This window comes from Rhinoderma darwinii, chromosome 3, assembly GCF_050947455.1.
Source record: "Rhinoderma darwinii isolate aRhiDar2 chromosome 3, aRhiDar2.hap1, whole genome shotgun sequence".
Lineage (NCBI taxonomy): Eukaryota > Metazoa > Chordata > Amphibia > Anura > Rhinodermatidae > Rhinoderma > Rhinoderma darwinii.
In genome coordinates, this window is record NC_134689.1 from 409,366,944 (window position 1) to 409,388,282 (window position 21,339).

At 44.0% G+C, this 21,339-nt stretch overlaps 1 protein-coding gene across 1 annotated transcript in view; it reads right to left on the reverse strand.

Annotated features, from left to right (window-relative positions):
- Positions 1-16,605: 16,605 nt before the first annotated feature.
- LOC142750562 (NXPE family member 3-like) overlaps positions 16,606-21,339 on the reverse strand; it is a 90,143-nt gene continuing 85,409 nt past the window's right edge. The window contains exons 4-5 of the mRNA XM_075859560.1: positions 18,612-18,827; positions 16,606-17,336 (exon numbers count right to left, since the gene is read on the reverse strand). Of these exons, the coding sequence (XP_075715675.1) occupies positions 16,606-17,336; positions 18,612-18,827 (947 nt within the window). The remainder of the gene's footprint in view (positions 17,337-18,611; positions 18,828-21,339) is intronic.

The window sequence follows — 21,339 nt, forward strand, 5'->3', positions numbered from 1 at the left end:
ATCCTTTTATTTTTCTAGGACGTTACAAGGCTTAGAACTTTAGCAGCAATTTCCCACATTTTCAAGAAAATTTCCTAAACCTATTTTTTTAGGGACCAGTTCACTTCTGAAGTGGTTTTGAGGGCCTTATATATTAGACACCCCCATAACGCTCCCCATTTTATAAACTGCACCTCTCAAGGTATTCAATACAGCATTTAGAAAGTTTCTTAATCCTTTAGGCGTTTCACAGGTATTAAAGGAAATTGGAGTTGAAATTTACAACACAGAAATTCTGTAACAGAAGATTTTACCAGAAAAATGCAACTCAATATTCATTGCCCAGATTCTGCAGTTTTTAGAAATAATCCACATGTGGCCCTAGCGTGGTAATGGACTGAAGCACAGGCCTCAGAAGCAAAGGAGCACCTGGAGGATTTTGGGGCCTTATTTTTATTAGAATACATTTTAGGACTAGGTCAGGTTTGAAGAGGTATTGTGGTGCCAAAAACTTGTAAACACCACCAAAAAGACACCATTTGGCAAACTACATCCCTCAAGGACATTTTATAGGGGTATAGTGAGCATTTTGACCCCAAAGGTTTTTTGCTGAATTTAGTGGAATTAATCCATGAAAATGAATATCTAGATTTTTTCCAATAAAACGTAGACATTTTACTAGAAATAAATAAGAAAAAGCACCCAAACATTTGAAAAGCAATTTCTCTTGATTATGACAATACCCCATATGTGGTCATAAACGGCTGTTTGGACAGACGGTAGGGCTCAGAATGGTAGGAGTGCTATTTGGCATGCAGACTTTTGAGCGCCATGTCGCATTTGCAGAGCCCCTGAGGGACCAGTGTAGCGTCCATGGCTACGGGCCGTCGGGTTTACTCACTGACCGACGCCCGCAGCCATGGATTCTTCCTAGGAGACGCCAGCGATCACTTCCGCTCCGGTCTGCTGTGTTCCGTAGGGCGCGCACGCTCGTGCCCGGTAATAAAGGGCCAGTGCACGCACATGTGAAACAATCATCATCAACTACACATGATTCTTGGACTATAAGAAGGGCTCTGCCCTTCGGGATCCTTGCCTGAAAAATTGTCAGAGTATCCCAAGTCTGTCTTGCAAATTGTCCCTTAGTGTTTTCCCATTCCAGTTGTTACGCGTGTCCTGTTACCCGTGTCCTGTATCCCGTGCTGTGTTCTAATTTCTTAGAGTTGGAGTCGTGTCCTACTGCACCTGCTGTCGTTTGCCCCGTCCGGTGTAGTTTGCCACGTCCAGTGTTGTTGGCCACGTCCAGTGTCTTCTGCCACGTCCAGTTTCGTCTGCCATGTCTAGTACTGTCTGCCACGTCTGGCCAAAAATCCTCTGCCGCAGCCACTCTGTTGCCACTTATATACGAGCTGTTTGACTGTATACGAGGAGCCAGAATTTTTTCAAAATTAGACTTGCGTGGGGCTTATAATTTGATTTTAATCCGGGCACTACGAATACCTGGTGATACCCTTCGGACTGTGTAACGCTTCCGCAGTCTTTCAGGAATTTGTTAATGATGTTTTCCGAAATCTCCTCTATATCTGTGTTGTAGTCTATCTTTTTTTTTAAATCAAACCAGTTTTTATTGATAATACAACATACATTATACATCTCATGTACATTAACTTGGGTCCAACAGTCAATACATTTTCAGTTTTGTACATCATATACAGTTACATGTAACATAACTCCCCCCCCCCCCGCAGTACCTCCTCTTTTCCCTGACTCGTATAACCATTCTCTCTCCTGCCTCCTACTTATATATCCATACTCGCCTCCTGATCATTCCACCTTAAGGTGTATCCTACCTCCCTGCCGTGCCATAATTGTGTACCCATTTTCCCCATTGCTTATCGTGTTTGTGTATTGCCCCACGTTTTAGATATATCCGATGTTCCAATGCCACCGTGTGGTTAACGTATCCCACTAGTTCAGACACCTCCGGGGGATCCGTATTCAGCCAATATTTTGCTATTAGTTTCCTAGCATGATACAAAACCTTTTTTATGGCCAGTAATTCAGCTCCATCTCCTCCCTCTTCCCCCATGCAGCCCAACACATAGATCTTAGGTTCTAACGGAAAAACTCTCCCAAATACCCTCTCTACCATGCCTCCAACCTCCTTCCAGTAATCATTCAGCTTCGGACAACTCCAGAACATATGCTTTATGTCTGCCCCCTCAAACGAACACCTGGGACACTCCTGCGTTGGTCTGAGTCTCATTTGCATTAACACCTTAGGCGTCCTATACACTCTATGTAGGAGAAAAAGTTGTGACCTCCTGTGTGCTACATTAATGGAGAGCATTTTGGGCGATTCAAGTATCTCCTCCCACTCATCATCCGTTATATTCCCCACATCCTCTTCCCATTTGCGTCTGATCTCCCCCATCGGATCTCCAAGGAATTTGGAAAGTAATGTACCATAGATCACAGAAATAATCCCTTTAGTGTCCTTTGCTCCCAATACCTGTTCCATCACTCCCATAGTAGAGCAGCTCAAGTCCACCAATCTACCCTGAGCCTGTGCCGCGTGACGCAACTGGAGGTATTGATAAAACATCCGATGTGGGAGTCCAAACTCCTCCTGTAGCTGTGAGAACAATTTGAGACTTCCCCCCTCATATACCTGGTATACATATCTGACCCCAGCTTGTTCCCACTCCTGAAAGCCGTCCAAGATATGGAATTCCCATAAGTATGGATTATCCCATAGAGGCATATAATTGGAGCACCCAGTAACGCCCAGTATTTTTTTGCATTCCCACCAGACCCTATGTATCAATAGCAAAGTCGGTTTCCCTTTCGCCTCCCTCCTCAGTTTATGAGACTCCATTGCCTCTAGTATATCCGCGCACCGACTCAAATGATGCACCAGTTTCCCACTAGAACCCCACTCTTCCCTATTCTTCCAACCTTTAAAATGTTGTGCTTGGGCTGCTAAGTAATATATCCACGCATTTGGAATAGCTAATCCTCCCTTTTCCGTTGGTAATTGTAATTTTTCCAATTTAATCCTGGGGATCCCCCTTTTCCACACTAAGTCCCTAAACAGATTATGTATTCTCCTGAACCAGTATTTAGGCAACCACACTGGGGCATTATGCACCACATAAAGAACCTGAGGCATCAGAATCATTTTAATCAGGTTTGCTCTTCCTAGCGCTGAAAGTGGTAGTCCAAGCCATATTCTAGTCTTATCTTTTAGTTTGTCCAATAATGGTTTCACATTCAGCGCAACAAAATCCTGCACCCTCACCGAGACCTTAATCCCCAGATATTTAAATTCCTTAACACAAGGTACAGCAATTCCCCCCACCACCAGTGGCACCTCCGATGGTTTGAGTGGCAGCAATGTCGATTTACTCCAATTAATTTGCAACCCTGAAAATTTACCAAACCGTTCCAATATGGTCATTATCAACGGCAGTGACCGAACTATCTCTCCCAGGAATAGTAAAATATCATCCGCATATAATGCTATGCGTTCCTCCAGCTCCCCACATCGAAACCCTTCTATACCCGGATGTTGCCTTACCACATTTGCCAGAGGTTCGATCGCTAGAGCGAATAATAGCGGGGAAAGTGGACATCCCTGACGCGTCCCCCTCCCCAGTCTAAAGGAATCTGACATCCGCCCATTGGCTCTAATCCTAGCCACCGGTTCCTTATACAGCAATTTTACCCATGTTATAAAATTATTCCCAAATCCAAACCGCTCCAAAACAGCCCACAGATACCCCCACTCCACACGATCAAATGCCTAAGGACAACACTGCTCTACACTGTGTATCTGCAGCCTCTGTCTGCAAATTCAAAAATAATCTTCTCAGATTAACTGCTGTAGATCTTGATGGCATAAATCCCGACTGGTCCGGGCCCACTACCTTAGTCACCACTCTTGTCAGCCTATTAGCCAGAACCTTTGCCAAGATTTTTACATCTGCGGACAGCAGGGATATTGGTCTATAAGAATCCGGCTGTGTTCGATCTTTCCCCTCTTTAGGAATGACTACTATTGCCGCTTCATACATAGTCTGCGGCAGTCGTCCCCTGGCAAAACTATCTTGGAACACCTCTCATAACTCTGGCAGAAGCTCTCCCCCATATGTTTTGTACATCTCAGTAGGTATACCATCCATCCCTGGAGCCTTTTCATTTGCCATAGAACTCACTGCTTCCTGCAGTTCCTCCAAAGTAATTGGCTCTTCCAGCCACTCTCTCTCTTCCTCCCCTAAGGTAACCCACTCCATTTCCTCTAGATAGTCTGTCAGTAGATCTTCCGGATAATCTACCCTCGTACAATACAGCTCGGTATAGAAGGACTTCAACACACCCAGTATGTCCCCTGTTTCTCCAACCAGTGTCCCCTCTTTGTCCTGCAATTGGTGGATGAACGCACCCTCCCGCTGAGGTCTAGCCATATTTGCCAACAATCTGCCCGTCATTTCCCCCTCCTCATAGTATTTTTGTTGCAAAAACAACCTTTTATTAGCTGCTTGTTCCAGCTGATGTTCCTTTAGTAATTTTAGGGCTACCTTCCACTGGGCCTTCGTTTCTGCTGTATTATTAGCTACATGGTTCTCTTCGGATAATGTCACCCTTTCCAGCAGATGTTTTCCCACCTGTCGTGATCTATTTTTTATGGTCGTGATTTCCCGAATATACACCCCCCTGATATTTGCCTTCATAGCGTCCCATAAGATATCTATGGGAACCGTACCTTTATTAAACTCAAAGTACTCCTGCAAGCTCGCAGTTATTTTCTCCTCCCCCACTAGTCGTATCCAGAACGGATTTAGCCTCCAATGCAGTCTTAGCCCCCCTATCTGCGGACTAGTTCGGACCTTCAATATCATTGGGGAGTGATCAGACAGTGACCTTGGCAAATATTCCACCCCTTCCACACACTCAATCCCTAACCCGTTACTAAACATCAAATCTATTCTAGACAACGATCCATAAGTAGATGACACACAAGAATATTGCGTAGTAGAGGGCCACTTTGCCCGCCAAACATCCGTGTACCCAACCTCCATCATGTACTTCCCAAACCGCGTCAGAACAGCCTCTCCTACCCCCCCCCCCCCTTTTGGAAATTTATCACGTCTTATATCCATTACATTGTTGAAGTCTCCCATAAGTATAGTCGGGACCATCGGCCAACTAGCCAGCCTTTCCAACACTTCTCTTATTGGAACCACAGAGTATGGGGGAGGTACATACAGTACCACAATTATACATTCCCAATTAAACAACTTACAATGTACCCCTGCATATCTGCCCTCTCCATCTCTAAAGGAAGCCAAACAGCAAAAAGATACATCCCTATGAACCAGGAGACTAACCCCCCTTGAATATGTGGAATGATAGGAGTGAAAGCTGTGTCTAATCCACACCCTATGTGCCTGTTGCACAGTATCAGCGGTAAGATGCGTTTCCTGTAGTCCCATCACTCCAGCAGACTGCCCTTTCAGAAAGTCAAATATAGCTCGCCGTTTTGTTGCCTCTCCCATACCTCTCACATTCCAGGACAAAAGATTTACCCTACCCCCATCTATCCATTTTTTTTATCTGACAGAGGCCATTACCCTTGAATCCAGTGCCAATCAGAGCGTACTGCATTTCCAACTCCCTTTCCCTCCAAAACATGCTCCTCCCTGCACCCCCCTCCCTAGCCCACTCAACATTCCAGAAACTTACCCTCCAAAGAGGGCCCGGGCTGGCGAAGAAATCTCCACCAATGTGACTGTTCAGCTTCCCATTTACACTGCAGAAACACATCTTTTCCCGCAATATAAACCTGAGAACCACAAACCTCCCGCCACCTTACTACCATAGACATATAGCATTTTAGTGACTCCAACCTCTTCAATTAAACTGACATCTCTGTCTTTCCTTCAGCATTATAAACCTAGAGGCTGCAGCCCCAAATTAGAACAGCAAATAAAATGCAGAAAAAACAGTGCCTTATTCCCCTGTGCGGCGCATCCTCCTTCTTTTTCATAATAAGCAGAGTCCCCTCTTCAACCATCCACCTGATAATCACGCAGCAGCTTCCTCTCGATTCTGACGAAGGCGATCCTCGTGACTGTCCAGCCATCTTAACGCATCTTTTGAGATCTCAAAAAATTGTACGGATCCCAGCGCCGCAACCCGAAGTTTTGCCGGGTACAACATGGAGTATTGAGCACGCAGATCCCTCAGTCGTCGTTTGATATCCAGAAATTGCATCCTTCTTTTCTGGACCTCTACAGAAAAATCCGGGTAAAATGACACTTACACACCATTCACCCGTATATCTTGCTTTTTCCGGGCCTGCCGAATAATTAAATCTCTGTCTTTATAATGAAGCAGCTTTACCAGCACAGGTCTTGGCGGCCGTCCAGGTGGACCCGGGCGAGTTGGTACTCTATGGGCTCTTTCCACCGCAAACAATGGTGTCAACGACTCCTTACCAAACACCTCCAGTAGCCATTTTTCGAAATAGGAATCCGGATTGGACCCTTCCACTTTTTCGGGTATTCCCACCATCCTTACGTTATTGCGACGTAAACGGTTCTCCAGGTCATCCGTTTTAGATAACAGATAAGTAACATCCACAGCTACCGCATTTACATCCCTCCTCATGGGCAGCATTCTGTCTTCCACATCACTGACTCTACCTTCCACCGCTGTTGTACGCTCCGACACCTTCTGTAGATCGTGCCGTATTATGGAAATATCCTCCTTAATTCCGCCCACCTGGCAAGTGAGTTTAGCTAGCGTGGCATTACATAAGCTTACCGCCGAAAAAACATCTGCCAGCGTAGGCCCAGGCTTATTTGAATTGTGCGGGCCTCGATCCAGCCCTCCTCCTGAGCTGCCTGCAGCATCTTCTCCATTCTCCTCCTCCTCCTCTGAGTCCATCTGTGCCCGCAGCGGTTCATATCTGGACCCGGAGCAGCCTGCCTGCTTTTTCCCTCCACCTGTCATCTCTCCTCCAGCATCTGCCTTCACGGGTGTCTTTCTGGCAAAGCACTCCAGTCGGGATGCCGCTGCCCCTCTCAGGTCTCTGCTCTCTGCCATCACGCACATGTCGGCGCCATCTTGTAATCCCAGCTCACCTTCCTCTGCCGCCTTAGACTTCCTTGAACGGGTCATTACAGCCTCCAGATTCTGCAGAATAGTGTCACCAGGTTCTCCTCCTTCTCCCCTCTCTGCACAGGTATGTCTCCGTTAGAAGAATTTAGCCACAGGATGTGTATCAGGATATCGGCAGCGGGAGCTCCGGTTCCTGCGTCTGCTCACATATGCCGCTAAGCCACGCCCCCCCGTTGTAGTCTATCTTGATGATATTTTGATTTTCTCCCCAGATCTGATGACCCATCAGAAGCATGTTAGTCAGGTTCTACTGCGACTAAGGGAGAATCGCTTATATGCCAAGTTGGAGAAGTGCGTCTTTGAAAAAAAGTCTTTGCCCTTCCTGGGCAACATTATCTCGGATCAAGATCTCAAGATGTATCCTGAGAAACTAAAGTCTGTCCTGGAATGGCCACGTGCTCAAGGCCTGAGGGCCATACAGCATTTCCTGGTATTCACCAATTTCTACCGGCAGTTTATTCTAAACTTCTCATCTCTGACGGCTCCCATCTCTACCCTTACCAAGAAGGGTGTGAATGCCAAGGTGTGGATTCCAGAGGCAGAGTCTGCATTTTTTAGCCTCAAGAAAGCCTTCACTTCAGCCTCGATCCTCCATCATCCAGACGTATCTCGGCAGATTTCATTGGAGGTGGACGCTTCTTCTGTTGGTGCAGGTGCACTTCTGTTCCAGAGGAGCTCCAAAGGAAAGGCAGTAGTATGTGGCTATTACCCGAGACTTGTTTCTTCTGCAGAGCGCAATTACTCTATTGGGGATGGGGAGCTACTGGCCATCATCAAATCAAATCCTCCTCTGGAGGATTGGAGACATCTTCTAGAGAGCGCAACTCACCCAATCTTGATCTACACCGACCACAAGAACCTCACCTATCTCCAGTCCGCTAAACGACTAAATCCCCGTCAAGCCAGGTGGTCACTGTTCTTCACCCGTTTCCAATTCGTGCTCCACTACCGTCCGGGTGACAAGAATGTGTGGGCCAATGCCCTGTCCAGGTCATTTGAGACAGATGACACAGTGGAGCCCCTTCAAAGTATCATAGACCCATCCTGCATTGTCACTGCCAACCCTTTGAAGGTTAGAGACATCCCTTCGGGGAGGACTTATGTTCGGTTGGCAGACAGGAGAAGAATTCTCCACTGGGGACACAGCTCTAAACTGGCAGGGCATGCTGGTGTTTGTAAGACCCGGGACCTGATTGCTCATCTCTTCTGGTGGCCCACACTACCCAAAGATGTTGTGGACTTTGTCTTTTCCAGCCCGGTGTGTGCTTCTAACAAGGTTACTCACTGCAGGCCTGCTGGCCTGCTCCAACCTCTGCCTGTACCCAATGCTCCCTGGCAGCACATTGCAATGGACTTTGTCACAGACGTTCCTCCCTCAGCAAGATGCAACACTGTCTGGGTGATGTTGGACCGGTTCTCGAAGATGGCACATTTTACCCCACTGACCGGCCTACCTTCTGCTCCCCAACTGGCTTCATTCAGCACATCTTACGCTTGCATGGCTTGCCCCTTCACATTGTGTCTGATCGAGGGATTCAATTTACCTCAATGTTCTGGAGAGCCCTCTGTAAACTCCTGGATGTGAGATTGGACTTTTCCTCAGCCGATCACCCCCAGACCAATGGCCAAGTCGAGAGGATCAAGCAGATCATGGAGAATTATCTCCGCCGCTTTATCTCCTTGCAGCATGATAAATGATTACAGCTTCTTCAATGGGCCGAGTTCTTGTATAACAACCACACAAGCGAGTCAACAACTTCCACTCCGTTTTACATTGTGTACCGTCAACATCCTAGAGTCTCTCTTCTTATGTCGACTACATCTCAGATACCCGCTGCTGACTCTGCATTTGGGGACTTTCTGCAAATCTGGCAACAGACCCGGTCCTCTATTTTGCTGGCAGTCGATCGCATGAAACGAAAAGCGGATACAAAGAGAAGAGAGTCGTCTCAGTATCTTCCAGGTACCAAAGTCTGGCTGTCCTCACGGAACATTCGTTTGAATGTTAGAATTTCTATTTGGTGGACTGGAGAGGGTTTGGTCCTGAGGAGAAGTCCTGGGAGCCGGAAGAGAACCTCAGTGCCCCTGCTCTCAATAAGAAATTTGTCTCTGGATCTGGTCACAAGAAGAGGGGCGTAAGAGGGGGGATACTGTAGCGGGCGTCAGGTTTACTCACCTCCCTACGCCCGCAGCCATGGATCAGCGAGCGCTGGCTTGCATCTCCTTCCTAGGAGTCGACAGCGCTCACTTCTGCTCCGGTATGCTGTGTCCTGTAGGATGCACATGTGAAACAATCATCATCATCATCAACTACACATGATTACTCGACTATAAGAAGGGCCCTGCCCTTGTGATCCCTGCCTGAGCATTGTTAGTGTATCCCAAGACTGTCTTGCAAATGGTCCCTTAGTATTTTCCCGTTCCAGCTGTTACCCCTGCCCTGTTACCCATATCCTGTATCCTGTGCTGTGTTCTCCTTTTTGAGCCTCTTAGTGTTGGAGTCGTGTCCTACTGCACCTGCTATCGTTTGCCATGTCCAGTGTCGTTTGACACGTCCAGTGTCTTCTGCCACGTCCAGTGTCTTCTGCCACGTCCAGTGTCGTCTGCCACATCTAGTACTGTCCGCCATGTCTGGCGCAACCTGCTGCACCTACCTCTATCCGTGCTGAAGCCACAGCCACTGTCTGGACTAGTTCAGGTACCCGTGTGTTACGAACTGCTATAAACTTTTGTATAGACCGTGACTAGGCCAGCTGCCTCTCCGCAATGGCGGAGCGGCCTAGTGGGTCCATATACCCTGTGATCGTGACAACCAGTACAGTGGTAAGCCCTTAAAGTGACTCCATTTTTTAAACTACACCCCTCAGTGCATTAATATATGGGAGTAGTGAGCATTTTGACCCCACAAGTGTTTCACAGATTTTTTTAGAATTAGGCAGTTAAAATGAAAAATCTAATTTTTTCCAAAAATATGTCGTTTTAGCTCCCAATTTTTTATTTTCACAAGATGAAAAACACCACAAAATTTGTTACTCAATTTCTTCAGAGTACAGAAATACCCCATGTGCGGCCCTAAACTGCTGTTTGGGCACATGGCAGAGCTCAAAATAGAAGGATAACTATTTGGCTTTTAGGGTGCAGATTTTGCTGGATTGGTGTTGGGCGCCATGTCGCATTTGCAGAGCTCCCTTAGGTAACAGAGAATAGTGGGAAAACCCAGAGAAGTGGCCACAGTTTTGAAACTACACCCCTCAAGGTATTTAGAATTTTCCTGAACATATGACAAGGCTTAGGAGTGAAAAGCCACTATGCCAATTTGAGGCCTATTTTGGTGATTTTCACAGCATTGGCCCAGCATTGGTATATGTAAGCTGTGCGGAGTACATCAGGGTATATGTAAGCTGTGCGGAGTACATCAGGGTATATGTAAGCTGTGCGGAGTACATCAGGGTATATGTAAGCTGTGCGGAGTACATCAGGGTATATGTAATCTGTGCGGAGTACATCAGGGTATATGTAAGCTGTGAGGCGTACATCAGGGTATATGTAAGCTGTTCGGAGTACATCAGGGTATATGTAAGCTGTGCAGAGAACATCAGGGTATATGTAATCTGTGCGGAAAACATCAGGGTATATGTAAGATGTGAGGAGTACATCAGGATATATGTAAACTGTGAGGAGTACATAAGGGTATATGTAAGCTGTGAGGCGTACATCAGGGTATATGTAAGCTGTGCAGAGTACATCAGGGTATATGTAAGCTGTGCGGGGTACATCAGGGTATATGTAAGCTGTGCGGAGTACATTAGGGTATATTTAAGCTGTGCGGAGTACATCAGGGAATATGTAAACTGTGCGGAGTATATCAGGGTATATGAAAGCTGTGCGGAGTACATCAGGGTATATGTAAGCTGTGAGGAGTACATCAGGGTATATGTAATATGTGTGGAGTACATCAGGGTATATGTAAGCTGTGAGGAGTACATCAGGGTATATGTAAGCTGTGAGGAGTACATCAGGGTATATGTAAGCTGTGCGGAGTACATCAGGGTATATGTAAGCTATGAGGAGTACATCAGGGTATATGTAAGCTGTGCGGAGTACATCAGGGTATATGTAATCTGTGCGGAGTACATCAGGATATATGTAAGCTGGACGGAGTACATCAGGGTATATGTAAGATGTGCGGAGTGCATCAGGGTATATGTAAGCTGTGCGGAGTACATCAGGGTATATGTAATCTGTGCGGAGTACATCAGGGTATATGTAAGCTGGATGGAGTACATCAGGGTATATGTAAGCTGTGCAGAGTGCATCAGGGTATATGTAAGCTGTGCGGAGTACATCAGGGTATATGTAATCTGTGCGGAGTACATCAGGGTATATGTAATCTGTGCGGAGTACATCAGGGTATATGTAAGATGTGTGGAGTACATCAGGGTATATGTAAGCTGGACGGAGTACATCAGGGTATATGTAAACTGTGCGGAGTACATCCGGGTATAAGTAAGCTGTGTGGAGTAGATCAGGGTATGAGTAAGATGTGAGGAGTACATCAGTATATGTAAGCTGTGCGGAGTACATCAGGGTATATGTAAGATGTGCGGCGTACATCAGGGTATTTGTAAGCTGTGCGGAGTACATCAGGATATATGTAAGCTGTGCGGAGTACATCAGGGTATATGTAATCTGTGCGGAGTACATCAGGGTATATGTAAGCTGGATGGAGTACATCAGGGTATATGTAAGCTGTGCAGAGTGCATCAGGGTATATGTAAGCTGTGCGGAGTACATCAGGGTATATGTAATCTGTGCGGAGTACATCAGGGTATATGTAATCTGTGCGGAGTACATCAGGGTATATGTAAGATGTGTGGAGTACATCAGGGTATATGTAAGCTGGACGGAGTACATCAGGGTATATGTAAACTGTGCGGAGTACATCCGGGTATAAGTAAGCTGTGTGGAGTAGATCAGGGTATTTGTAAGATGTGTGGAGTACATCAGGGTATATGTAAGCTGTGCGGAGTACATCAGGGTATATGTAAGATTTGCGGCGTACATCAGGGTATTTGTAAGCTGTGCGGAGTACATCAGGATATATGTAAGCTGTGCGGAGTACATCAGGGTATATGTAAGCTGTGAGGAGTACATCAGGGTATATGTAAGCTGTGAGGAGTACATCAGGGTATATGTAAGCTGTGCGGAGTACATCAGGGTATATGTAAGCTATGAGGAGTACATTAGGGTATATGTAAGCTGTGCGGAGTACATCAGGGTATATGTAATCTGTGCGGAGTACATCAGGATATATGTAAGCTGGACGGAGTACATCAGGGTATATGTAAGCTGTGCGGAGTGCATCAGGGTATATGTAAGCTGTGCGGAGTACATCAGGGTATATGTAATCTGTGCGGAGTACATCAGGGTATATGTAAGCTGGATGGAGTACATCAGGGTATATGTAAGCTGTGCAGAGTGCATCAGGGTATATGTAAGCTGTGCGGAGTACATCAGGGTATATGTAATCTGTGCGGAGTACATCAGGGTATATGTAATCTGTGCGGAGTACATCAGGGTATATGTAAGATGTGTGGAGTACATCAGGGTATATGTAAGCTGGACGGAGTACATCAGGGTATATGTAAACTGTGCGGAGTACATCCGGGTATAAGTAAGCTGTGTGGAGTAGATCAGGGTATGAGTAAGATGTGAGGAGTACATCAGTATATGTAAGCTGTGCGGAGTACATCAGGGTATATGTAAGATGTGCGGCGTACATCAGGGTATTTGTAAGATGTGTGGAGTACATCAGGGTATATGTAAGCTGTGCGGAGTACATCAGGGTATATGTAAGATTTGCGGCGTACATCAGGGTATTTGTAAGCTGTGCGGAGTACATCAGGATATATGTAAGCTGTGCGGAGTACATCAGGGTATATGTAAGCTGTGCGGAGAACATCAGGGTATATGTAAGCTGCGATGAGTACATCAGGGTATATGTAAGCTGTGCGGAGTACATCAGGATATATGTAAGCTGTGCGGAGTACATCAGGGTATATGTAATCTGTGCGGAGTACATCAGGATATATGTAAGCTGTGCGGAGTACATCAGGGTATATGTAAGCTGTGCGGAGAACATCAGGGTATATGTAAGCTGCGATGAGTACATCAGGGTATATGTAAGCTGTGCAGAGTACATCAGAGTATATGTAAGATTTGAGTACATCAGGGTATGTGTAAACTGGGCGGAGTACATCAGGGTATATATAAGCTGGGCAGAGTAAGGGGGCCGGCACAGCCCCCCCATGTCCAATGGCGCCTCTAGTAGCCGCTATGTCTGCTGCAGCGGTAGTGACCGCACATCCAATAGTATCTGTGTCCTTAGGATGGCACAATCTACAAGGAGGAGGTGGTTGGTGCTATCTACAAGGGGGGGGGGGGTTGTATGGCACTATCTACAAGGGGGGATGGGCACTATCTACATGGGGCATTATCTACAGGGAGGCTGTAGAGCACTATCTACAAGGGGGTGGGGCACTATCTACAAGGGGGGATGTTAAGCACTATATACAAGGGTGGTGTGACTATCTACTGGAGGGCTGTATGGCACTGTCTACAATGGGGAGGGGGACACTATCTACAGGGGGGAAAGGGCAGCACTATCTAAAAGGGGGTGTGACACTGTCTACAGCAGGGCTGTATAGTACTGTCTACAGGGGGGCTGTATGGCACAATCTACAGGGGGCGCTGTATGGAACAATCTACAGGGGGCACTGTACAGCACAATCTACAAGGGGTACTATCTACATGGGGGGCTGTGTGTGTCACCCAGGGGGAGGGGGGCTCGCACCCAGGGGAGGGGGGCCCAGTCAAAAGTTTGCTATGATGCCCAGTCTTTTCTAGTTACGCCCCTGCTTTTGATCGCTGCATTTAAGGTGTTAATCGGCCGGATCAGAGGTTAGCTCTGGTCCTGGCTTTACAGCAGGGTGTCAGCTGTAATAAACAGTTGACACCCACTGATTATGGATCTGGCTCAGCTTCTGAGCCCGCTCCATCTCTGTCACATGCAGTTACGTGCTGTTGCATTATGTACCTAACTGCAGCGTTGTAACTGTACGTGACATGCCAGTGGTTTTGCTGCCAGGGGTTTCAGGACAATTTTCACACTTTTTACGTACACAAATAAAACTGGATTATAAGAAGATTGTAGAAGCTTGGAGTCCACTATAAAACATTGTATAAGCTTAACTGCTTCTACAATAGAGTGAGGGAGTGTCATTATCATATATACATGTAGTACTTTTTCTTGCTGTTATGTGAATAGAAAGTTGAGCAACTTCATTTAAAGACGTTCTCTGGGACTATAAAAGTGGTGACCTTACCTTAAGATAGGCTGTCAATGATTAAATGGTGGCAGTCTGAATGCTGGGAGATTTCAGCTTTGAAGCTTGCAGAATTCTGAATGCAGCTCTGCAGTATAATACAGGCTGTAACTCAGGATCAGCACAAGATAAATAACATAATGAATGTACACAGTTGGGCAGATTTATAAAAACTTGTATTTCATACACCAGTCTTAGGCTCAGTTTACACAGACTTTTATGGTGCTGATTTTGACGCAGAAACCGGATCGGAATCAGTGTAAAAAAATGGCCCAAATTGCCTCCCACTGATTTTAATGGGAGGCAGAGGCATTTTTGTCATGGTTGGCTTTTGGGCGCCAGCGGGAGAAAAAAGCGGCAAATCAATGGGAGGCAAACAACGCTGGCAATTCAAAATTTGCCTCAAATTCCTGAAGTAATTTTAATTTAGATTTTTTTCTGCCTGTCAAAAAACTCTGTGTGAACTAGGCCTTAATAACAAATTTGCTGGCATAAAATGCAACACCTTTATTAAGAGGCAAATGTCTCTAAATGAATGTGTCACATACCTCCGCTGGCAAGGTGGCACAATTTTAGCGCAAACTATGGGGTGCGGTAAAATCTGCAACTGTTTTTATGCCTGAAAAATGGCGTAAAACCCTTAATATATCCCCCCCACCTCCGTGACTCCACCAGCAGAACAGTGAGTGCAGCTCTGGAGTACAATACAGAATGTGACTTATGTAGATTTATTCTATATGTATACTGTTCAATGTCACGGACATATGTTTTAAACCAATTAAAATGGTGACGTTCCCATATATATATATACTACTCCTCAATTAATAAGAATATCATCAAAAAAGTTAATATATTTCAGTAATTCAATTTAAAAAGTAGAACTAATATATTCTATAGATTCATTATACACACACAGTGATTCTATTTCCAGCATTTTTTCTTTTAATGTTGATGATTATGGGAACAGTTAATGAAAACCCAAAACGTAGTGTCTCAGTAAACTAGAATATTAAATAAGCCCAATTTCAAAACGGATTTTTAATACTAAAATGTTAGATTACTGAAAAGTATGTCCAGTATCTGCCCTCAAAACTTGGCCGGGGCTCCGACTCTGCATGAATTACTGCTTCAATGCGGCGTGGCATGGAGGTGATCAGCCTGTGGCACTGCTGAGGTGTTAACAATGCAGCGTGGCATGGAGGCGATCAGTCTGTGTCACTGCTGAGGTATTACCAATGCGGTGTGGCATGGGGCGATCAGCCTGTGGCACTGCTGAGGTGATATCGATGCGGCGTGGTATAGAGGCGATCAGCTTGTGGCACTGCTGAGGTGTTATGGAAGCCCAGGTTGCTTTGATATCGGTCTTCAGCTCGTCTGCATTGTTGGGTCTGGGGTCTCTCATCTTCCTCTTGACAATACCCTATAGATTCTCTATGGGGTTTAGGTCAGGCGAGTTTGCTGGCCAATCAAGCACAGTGATACTGTGGTTATTACACCAGGTATTGGTACTTTTGGCAGTGTGGGCAGGTTCCAAGTCCTGCTGGTAAATGAAATCACCATCTCCATAAAGCTTGTCAGCAGAGGGAAGCATGAAGTGCTGGAGAATGTCCTGGTAGACGCTGCTCTGACTCTGGACTTGATATAACACAGTGGACCAACACCAGCAGATGACACGGCCCCCAAACCATCACCGACTGTGGAAACTTCACACCGGACCGCAAGCAACTTGGATTGATGCCTCTCCACTCTTCCTCCAGACTCTGGGACCGAGATTTTCAAACAAAATGCTAAATTTACTTTCATCTGAAAACAGACTTTAGACACTGAGCAGCCGACCAGTCCCTGTGAAGGCTTAGGAAACCTTTGAAGGTGTTTGTGTTGATTTGCTGATTAGAGTGTCACACCATGAGTCTACAATTTTCGACCTTTGCCCAACATTCTAATTTATACCTACAAAAACATAGGACTTCAGTATTTGTTGGCTAATAACAAATAAATGTCCTGTCTTGTCATCTTGCACTATGTTGCAAAAATCACAGCAAAAAACGCGATTTGACTATGACTCGTACGGAACGATACAAAAATTTTCATAATAACTTCTTTTCATCAAAGTTTGTTCTGGGGACCAGAAGGCACGAGAAGCACAGACTGTGAGAAAAACTTCAAAAAGATCAAGTTCAAAGGTACAACAGACTCTAATAACATATAGGACTGCAGCATATGTTGGCTTATATGGTAGAAGCGTCCTGTCTGTCATATTAGGACATATATAAGACAACATAAGGTCCACCTCGTTCTTGATGACTGGAGGTCCTGGGTGGATGTTGTCGGGGAGATAGTGGCAGGATGTCATGTCCCAGGCATCCAGGATTATCACCCCCATTCCCTTGAAGGCTGCCCTCAGTAATATGTCCAACTGAAGAGACAACCAGTCACTGCCGTATATTGACTTATAACCCGTATTGGCCGATTTGATTATCACAGTCGTCTCAGGACTCCGAAAAAGCAGAAATGAAATTGCCTGACGGACTCTTTCCAGTCTTTCTAAATAAACCCTCACAGGGTAGGTGGTAAAGTGGGCCCATAGGGTCATGACTATCACAGTGTGGGGTCCTCCACCAATCCCAGCCAAGTCAGCTGCTTCATAGTGGAGGTCAGCTATCAAGGTCTTGGAGGTTCTCAAGGGCAGTCCATGAGCACGCCATCGCATGACCAGTCCAGCGTCGGCATCTGTGGCTAACAATGGTCCCGATTTGTAGGAAGTATGCAAGTCTATCCTCTTGAGACCTTCAATATAAAAATACTTAATGTTACTACATAGATATGACTGCTATATATAAACTATAAGCTATAAATGATCACATAAAACCTTAGATTGTTGCTCCAAGTTTTTCCGGTTTTGCATTTCTACGACTGCTTCAAATGGCCGTAATATGGTCGCATTCTAGGATCCATATTAAAGCTGCAATACCCCACAACCACCTGCCGGGTACTACTTCAGTGAGATCGCAATCGGGATCTATGGTGATCTAAGTTTAGTTTAGTAGAAAGGTAAACCGGTTGTTGTGACTATTTGATCTATTACAGACATCAAAAACCGGCCTGATCAAACACAAGCTTATAGAACTGTGTGATATGTTTAGTAGCAGACTATAAACGTTTAAATAACACAGAAACATGTCCAGATAATGTTAATTTAATTCCTGGTGTAATTATTGAAGTACCATCAGCTCAGTTCTGTACTAGATCATTGTGAGTTGCCATAAAAAAAACTTGACTTCAAAATGGCATCACAGAATTAACTATGTCAGGAGGTGGGAATACAGGGGAGACATAATTTGTGTCTTCCCTGCATTACTGTATGTACAAATCATTTGGAGTAACAATGGGGTACCAAAGCAAAATGTGGGATGTCACCTGCAGCTGTGAGAAAAATTTGTGCCCAACACAATGACAGATATTTACACATACATTATCAACATGCACATACAGTACACACACCTATGTATAGAAGTAGGAAGATACATCCACACATATACAGACGAATGCACAGATGTACCCAAAACACATACATACATACATACATACATACATACATACATACATACATACATACATACACATATACGCATGCAGTGTTAGTCTGGGGTAACTTGGGTTCACCAACAGAATGGATTCTGAAGGGCTACTCCAAATACATAGTGTATATTTTTTGGCATCATTGTACACGCAGGGCATATCATCAATAAAGTCTAATCGGTCTTCCCATATGAAATAAACCACAGTGACAACTAGATGTCTCCAAATAGGGTTGTCTACAGTTGGACATTTGGGGCCCTGTTTTAGTAGGGACCCATTAGGTTGTTAGAACCTGGATCAACGAGAGGACCCTTCTGTAGGGCCAGTCCGACTCTAAAGCACATATACATAATTTTATAACTGTTGGTCAGGCTTCCAAAATGTTAAGTGCAACAGATGTAAGGAAATATAAAGTTAATTATATAGAAAAATATTTCTCATCTCAAGAATGAAGACACTTAATCAGTAACGAGATATTCTTACTTGAAATAAATTGTTCCAGGTATTCAAACCACTGGCGTAGAGTGGAGTCTCCGACCATGTAGATGTCTGTCCCTTTCAGGCAGGCAAGAGCATCAACAGGCTGAGGGAAATGCCGCCCCAAGCATGCGAATGATGTCCAACGATCACCATAATAGAATCCGGAGGGCTGCGGAGATTCTTGGCCAGGTCTGCAGGCTGAGAGGTTCGCGGTGAGTTCTACAAAATAATGGAGTGATAAGTCATTAGAATAAAGTCAGTTTTCAAGTTTTCACCTAACCAAAACCTCTGCCACTTCTGTGGTGATCATTGCAGAGAAGATTATTGATATACATGACTAAAATACTGTGTCTAAAGTAAACCTCCTGTATAAAGCCTACTTTGGGTGCGGTGTATATTATTAAAAGATATTTGTCCATAGGTAGCAGTATTATAGTAGTTATATTCTTGTATATAGGGGGCAGTATTATAGTAGTTATACAGGGTGGGCCATTTATATGGATACACCTAAATAAAATGGGAATGGTTGGTGATATTAACTTCCGGTTTGTGGCACATTAGTATATGGGAGGGGGGAAACTTTTCAAGCTGGGTGTTGACCATGGCGGCCATTTTGAAGTCGGCCATTTTGTATCCAACTTTAGTTTTCTCAATGGGAAGAGGGTCATGTGACACATCAAACTTATCGAGAATTTCACAAGAAAAACAATGTTGTGCTTGGTTTTAACGTTACTTTATTCTTTCATGAGTTATTTACAAGTTTCTGACCACTTATAAAATGTGTTCAAAGTGCTGCCCATTGTGTTGGATTGTCAATGCAACCCTCTTCTCCCACTCTTCACACACTGATAGCAACACCGCAGAAGAAATGCTAGCACAGGCTTCCAGTATCCGTAGTTTCAGTTGCTGCACATCTCGTATCTTCACAGCATAGTCAATTGCCTTCAGATGACCCCAAAGATAAAAGTCTAAGAGGGTCAGATCGGGAGGCATTTCTTCTGCGGTGTTGCTATCAGTGTGTGAAGAGTGGGAGAAGAGGGTTGCATTGACAATCCAACACAATGGGCAGCACTTTGAACACATTTTATAAGTGGTCAGAAACTTGTAAATAACTCATGAAAGAATAAAGTAACGTTAAAACCAAGCACACCATTGTTTTTCTTGTGAAATTCTCGATAAGTTTGATGTGTCACATGACCCTCTTCCCATTGAAAAAACTAAAGTTGGATACAAAATGACCGACTTCAAAATGGCCACCATGGTCAACACCCAGCTTGAAAAGTTTCCCCCCTCCCATATACTAATGTGCCACAAACAGGAAGTTAATATCACCAACCATTCCCATTTTATTTAGGTGTATCCATATAAATGGCCCACACTGTATATTTGTACATAGGGAGCAGTATTATAGTAGTTATAATCTTGTCTATAGGAGCAGTATTATAGTAGTTATATTCTTGTATATAGGAGCAGTATTATAGTAGTTATATTCTTGTATATAGGGGGCAGTATTATAGTAGTTATATTCCTGAATATAGGAGCAGTATTTCAGTAGTTATATTCTTGTATATAGGAGCAGTATTATAGTGGTTATATTCTTGTATATAGGAGCAGTATTATAGTAGTTATATTCTTGTTTATAGGAGGCAGTATTATAGTAGTTATATTTTTGTATATAGGAGCAGGATTATAGTAGTTATATTCTTGTACATAGGAGGCAGTATTATAGAAATCATATTCTTGTACAAAGGGGACAGTATTATAGAAGTTATATTCTTGTATATAGGGGGCATTATTATAGTAGTTATATTCTTGTACATAGGGGCAGTATAATAGTAGTTATATTCTTGTATATAGGTGCAGTATTATAGAAGTTATATTCTTGTATATAGGAGGGCATTATTATAGTAGCTATTTTCTTGTATATAGGAGCAGTATTATAGTAATTATATACTTGTACATAGGGGGCAGTATTATACTAGTTATATTTTTGTACATAGGGAGCAGTATTATAGTAGTTCTATTCTTGTACATAGGAGGCAGTATTATAGTAGTCATATTCTTGTATATAGGAGCAGTATTATAGTAGTTATATTCTTGTACATAGGAGGCAGTATTATAGTAGTCATATTCTTGTATATAGGAGCAGCATTACAGTAGTTATATTCTTGTACATAGGGGCAGAATTATAGTAGTTATATTCTTGTTCATAGGAGCAATATTATAATAGTTATATTCTTTTATTATAGTAGTTATATTCTTGTATATAGCAGGCAGCATTATAGCAGTTGTATTTTTGTACATAGGTGGCAGTATTATAGTAGTTATATTCTTGTACATAGGAGCATTATTATAGTAGTTATTTTCTTGTATATAGGGGGCAGTATTCTAGTAGTTGTATTGTTGTACATATGGGGCAGTAGTATAGTAGTTATATTCTTGTATATAGTGGCAGTATTATAGTAGTTATATTCTTATATATAAGGACAGTATTATAGTAGTTATATTCTTGTACATAGGGGCAGTATTATAGCAGTTATATTCTTGTATATAGGGAGCAGTATTATAGTAGTTATATTCTTGTATATAGGAGCAGTATTATAGTAGTTATATTCTTGTATATAGGAGCAGTATTATAGTAGTTATATTCTTGTACATGGGGCATTTTTATAGTAGTTATTTTCTACTATATAGGGGGCAGTATTATAGTAGAAATAGTCTTGTACATAGG